General features: G+C 59.8%; 1 protein-coding gene across 1 annotated transcript in view; it reads left to right on the plus strand.

The window, feature by feature from the left end:
• Positions 1–5600, plus strand: part of CHST15 (carbohydrate (N-acetylgalactosamine 4-sulfate 6-O) sulfotransferase 15) — an 18560-nt gene that overhangs the window by 12539 nt on the left and 421 nt on the right. The window contains exon 6 of the mRNA XM_014528847.1: positions 3933–4150. Coding sequence (XP_014384333.1) covers positions 3933–4150 — 218 coding nt within the window. The remainder of the gene's footprint in view (positions 1–3932; positions 4151–5600) is intronic.

Here is a 5600-nt window from a genome sequence, read left to right on the forward strand (position 1 = left end):
GCAGGCTGCAGACATGGAGGCCGGTGGGACCGGCAGGCCTCCCGCCCACGGGGAGTGCGTGCTCCGTGTGGGTGATGACGGCAGCAGCTGTTTCATTGCTTTTTAAACATTTACACGCGATGTCACAGTGGGAACGTCTTCTTAGAAGCCGCACCTCCTGGCCTTTCCGAAGGGCTGGCCCCTCCCACCAGCCAGAGGGGATGATCAGGCCGGGGTGCAGGTCACTCGGGAAGGACATCGCCTCCTTGGGTCCATCGCCTCCTTGGGTCCCGGCCACGAGCCAGGCCGGTCCTTCCGTGACCTTGCGCTTCTGCAGGGAGGTGCCCGGTGCTGGCCGCCAGGGGGTGGGGCCAAATCGTTCATTTCCTCTGACAAATTGGCTTGGCGATAAGGAGGGGGGGGGGGGCATTTATTTCTAGACTTAGATTTACATGTGGTCCTTATTTCTATAATTGGTTGAAGGTAGAGAGTTTGGAAATGTTGAAACTGAGAGTGAAACCAAATCAGAACCTTTGAAGTTTCCAGAGAAAGCAGTAAATTAGGTCCACAGGTCGGGGTGGCTCTTCGGCCAAAGTTCTCGTCCGTCTTTGTGTGAGAAATCAGGACTGAAGACGCAGGCGGTGCGTCCCTGGGCTTAACGGCCGGCGAGTGAAAGAGCAGCCGCCGCCGACCAGCAGTTCATCCGATGCCGCCGGGGAAAGGCCTGTTCTTTCTGACGCCCCTCGCCGCCGCCTCTCGCCCTCCGCCGCTGGTGGGTTTGCCTCTAATTCAGAGGCAGTTCCCGCCGGAGCCGAGACCCGTGACCCGCGGCTGGCGGTGCTGGCCTCTGACCTAGGTCACTGGTGGGCACGGGGAGGGGTGTCCTGCCCCGTCTGCGAGGAGGTTGCCGGCTCTGGGTTCTCGTTCTAATTCTGCGCTTAGACTTCGCTGCTCACAGACACGCCCTCCCGCCCCCGGGGGTTCGCACGGCACGTTTCATGGCGACAGGTCGGTGGGGAAGGAGCGCGGGACTTGGTTTTGACCCCAACGCTTTGGGCCCCTGGACCTGGGCCGCGGCGTTCCTCCTCCAACGGCTTATGTAACCGGCGCTGAGCACTGGGCCTGGTTAAACAATCATCGGTTTACGAGGACGACTCGGAATGAGAGGAATGAGCCTGACCGACGGGCCTTCACTCCCTGCAGCCCGGACAGCGAGGGTGGGCGGGAGTCCCGGGCCCAGGCTCTCGCTCCGTGCGGAGCGGGTGGCGGGTGGGGGTGGCGAGCAGAGGACCAGGATCCCACAACAGCGACACGGCCTTTGGGGGACAGGTGGCTGCACCTGACCCCCAGCTCTGCCGCTCACCGGCTCTGGGGCCTCAGGCGAGTTGCTTCACCTCTCGGTGAATCGGGGGGAGATGTCCTACTGCGAGGGCGTGAGCACTCCATGACGGGAGCCACATAATGAGGGGCGATGGCGATTGGTCCCTGTGGTCGCACATACCAACAGCAGCGGCCTGAGACGCTGGGCGCACCACGCCGGCTGCAGACAGTTCGAACATTGGACAGTGAGGTCCGCCCCCCGCCCTCCTGGAGCCCGTCTGGTTGGGTGGGGACAACCCTCAGTGACGAGGCCGTGTTGACAGGGCACCTGCTCCGGCCTGGCTGCCAGCCACGCCCTTTCCAGGCATCGCCTCCTGTGAGGTCTCAGCCAGGGGAGAGGGGAGAGGTGGTGTGCTCACAGGGGCGGCGAGCGGGCTCCGTGGGGTGAAGGCACCGACCCACAGTCGCCTGTCAGTGAGGGGCCAGGCAGGGATTTGATCCCCCGTTGGCCCAGCTGGGAAGCCAAGGTTTTCACGGCTGCCGCTGGCTGGGTCCCCGGAGGTAGACCCGAGGCCGCGTGTGTGCAGGAGGGCGATCGGGTGCATGGGGACAACCCCCGAGGGCCTGGCCTGGAGGGGAGACCCGTGGCTGCTGTCACGTGGTCCATGCCCCTGCCTCTGGGCAGGTAGTGAGAGCCACACCCTCAGGTCCTCAGGTGAGGCAGTGTGGCCGTGGGTGCCCGTCTAGCTCCTCCCTGGAGGGCCTTCCAGCTCACTGTGGCTGTTGCTCTGTCCCCATGGGGAGAGACTCGGTCCTTCCAGAAGCAGCAGGTCAGGGAGCCCCCCCCAATGCACACATGCAACCCCACTGCCCCCCAGGAGTGCGGGGTCCCAGGACCCGCCGGGCTCAGGAACGGAGCTGAGGAGCGCTGCCCAGGCGCAGGCCGCTGTCACACCCCTCAGCCGCCCCGGCCGCCTCTAAAATAACCACAGCACAGAAGGCCGGAATGTGTTGGGCTTATATTTGGAATCGCTGTTGGAAACAGGCCCTGCCAAATGTAACCCCATCTGTTCGGGATGGTTTAAGAGCAAGAGAATGAGGCGGCGCTGCAGGAGGGGGCTGGCACCCCACACTCGGGGCTGCCTGGGTGTCGGGTCCCGGGCCCTCGCTCTGCCCGGGGCCTCGTCCCCTGCAGCCTCTGGCTCCTGCTGCCCGGCCGCTGACGTCATGCGGGACTGCCCAGCCAAGACATCTGCCTTTGAATCAAGCCTGTCTTTCTTCCTGAACCTTCCATGGACTGGTCAGTCCTTTAGGAACCCGGGCAGATCGCTCCGCCTGGGACAGCTTTCCCGCCTCGGAAGCAGGTGCCTTCCTGCCGGCTCCCTTCTCTGGCTGCAGCAGCTCAGCCAAGGGTCCCTAGGGGTCCTGGCCTGCCGGAGTGGAGCCGAGGGACACCCTCCCGCATTCTCAGGGCCTTACCTCTATTAATGCATCCCCAGGTTGCATCGTGTGCCTGCAGCTCTGTGACGATTTGTTACGAGTTTATGTCGACTAAACGTCTCCTGTGTTTTCCCTGCGTCATCCTGTAGAGTTGATTGTAAAGACTAAAACGTTGACGTTCAGGGGTCTCCTTACGTCGGGTCTTTCTATGGGTGTGCCTGTTCCAGTCTGTGAGGTCCATTTGGATACTTCTTTTTAATGTGTTTTGTTTTTTTTAAAAAAATTGATGTCAGAGAGGAAGGGAGAGGGAGAGAGAGAAACCTCAATGATGAGAGAGAATCATGGACCAGCTGCCTCCTGCACGCCCCACACTGGGGATCAAGCCCACAACCTGGGCCTGGGCCCTGACTGGGAATCGAACCCTGATCTCCTGGTTCATGGGTTGACACTCAGCACTGGCTGGGCTGGGTACTTGTTCTCGATACGTTTGCTGTCCTCAATGTTCTCTGAGTAGTTTTAACCCAGCAAGTGGCTTTCCCTCCTGCAAGGTGGTCACCTGACTCTGTTTCCCTGGAGGTAGTTGTGGGGAAGTCCTGGCATCGCTTACTGCAGACATTCCTATGCAGCGTCCACCTACCTCTCACGGCGGGCGGGGGGGGGGGGGGGCGGCGAGGGAGTGGAAACCCGAGGGGACCCTGACATGCTCCCTGAAAGCAGGAGCCCACACTTCCCTTTTTCCCTCCTCGGGTGGAGGGAGGTGCTGATGGGAACGCGACAGCCCTGGGGGGTGGGGGGAGGGTACACACAAAGGGAAGTGGGGCGCAGCCGGCATAGCTCAGTGGTTGAGCATCGACCTATGAACCAGGGGGTCAGGTTTCAATTCCTGCTCAGGGCACCTTCCTGGGTGGTTGCGGGCTCGATCCCCAGTGGGGGGTTGCAAGAGGCAGCCGATCCATGATTCTCTCTCATCATTGACATTTCTATCTCTCTCCCTCTCCCTTTCTCTCTGACATCAATAAAAATGTATTTTTTTAAAAAGGGGAGTAGGAAAATGGCTCACCTGCAGGAACAAAGAGAAGCGGTCAAGCTTTAAGGAGTGAAACTCCACACGGTCATTGCACGCTGGTTTCACGGTCACCCAGATGGCGACCTCGCTGCTCTGGGGGGTGACACGCTGTCGACTTTGCTTCCAGGCTGTACTCGGACTACCTGTACTTCGCCAGCTCCAACAAGTCCTCGGAGGACTTCCACGAGAAGGTGACGGAGGCGCTGCAGCTGTTCGAGAGCTGCCTGCTGGACTACTCGCTGCGCGCCTGCGTCTACAACAACAGCCTCAACAACGCCATGCCGGTGCGTGCGCCCCAGCCCGGCCCAGGGCCCCTGCTGCTGCTGCTGCAGGTGGTGTCGGGGGGTTTCAGCATACACACGGGGGGCAGGGTTTTTGTGTGTGTGTTTTTAATTGATTTCAGAGGGGAAGGGAGAGGGAGAGTAGATACCACTTTTCCAGGCTGCTGTCAGGCTTAGAGTGGTAGTTCGCCCATTGTCTGGGGCCGTCACGTGGGCTGACGAAAGGCCGATTCGCGTGAGGAAAACAAACAGAAGTTGGTGAACACGTTCGTTGCACATCCACATGGGAGCGCCCAGTGGCGAGTAACTCAAAGAGGTGGTTATAACTCTGGCTTATAAAGAGTCTTAACAAAAGAGCAGTACATTTGCCACAGGACAAAGCCAGCTGGGTGTGCCTGTCGTCTGTCGTTATTTTATTTTGAATTTTTATTTGCTGATTTGAGAGAGTGAGAGAAAGAGAGAGAGAGAGAGAGAGACATCGATTTGTTGTTCCACTTCTTTATGCATTCGTTAGGTGCTTCTTGTATGCGTCCTGACCGGGGATCGAACCTGCACCCTTGGTGTACGGGGATGACCCTCTAACCACTGGGCTGCCTCCCAGGCCAGGGCTGGCCTGTCTTTAATGCCTCCTGGAGGCAGGCCGCCCGCAGCCACTTCCTCCCACGGCGAGGCCAGGGCGTGCCCTCCCTCCAGCCTCCAGCTTCCCCGTTGGCCCTGCAGCTGTGAAGGAAAACATGCGGAGGCTGGGGGACCAGGTCACGGGCGTGGTCGCAGTCTCCATGTTTGTGCAGCTGGTTTTTCAGATCAAACGTTTTGAAACCTCTGTCCCTGGGAGGGGACGGGATTCGGGTTCGTTCATTACCGAACTGGCACCTTCCTAATTCCTCCAGGGCACCCTCTTGCTCAGTCCTCCAGGGGCCCTGAGACCCAGCCCGCCTTACGGGGAAGGCACGGAGGCTCCTGAGGGTCCCAGGCACCCAGAGCCGAGTGGCTAGTCCTGGGCAGGCTCAGGGCGCAGCACAGGGCCCACGGCCTTGAACCTCAGGGGCTCCCGCCTTCCCTGGGGCTCCTGAGGGCAGAGATCCGAATCAGCAGGAGGCAGGTGCTTCTTCTTGTTTTAAATGTGTTTTTATTGATTTTAGAGAGAGGGGAAAGGAAAGGGAGAGAGAGAAATACTGAGCAGTTGCCTCCCACGCGCACCCCAACCAGAGATGGAACCCGCACCCTGCATGTGCCCCGACCGGGACGTGAACCGTGCCGTGGAGCCGCCACAGGGTCCTCACGAGGATGAAGTGCCCCCCTAAGTGGGAGTCTTGCAAGAATGCGTGGTGTGCCCGGCGGGTGTGACTCAATGGTTGAGCGTCGACCTATGAGTCAGGAGATCATGGGTTCGATTCCTGGTCAGAGCACATGCCTGGGTTGCGGGCTCGATCCCCAGTAGGGGGCGTGCAGGAGGCAGCTGATCTGAAATAACAATATATCTAAAAAAATAAGAATATACTATATACATCTAG

Source organism: Myotis brandtii, unplaced genomic scaffold (assembly GCF_000412655.1).
Source record: "Myotis brandtii unplaced genomic scaffold, ASM41265v1 scaffold656, whole genome shotgun sequence".
In the NCBI taxonomy this organism is placed as follows: domain Eukaryota; kingdom Metazoa; phylum Chordata; class Mammalia; order Chiroptera; family Vespertilionidae; genus Myotis; species Myotis brandtii.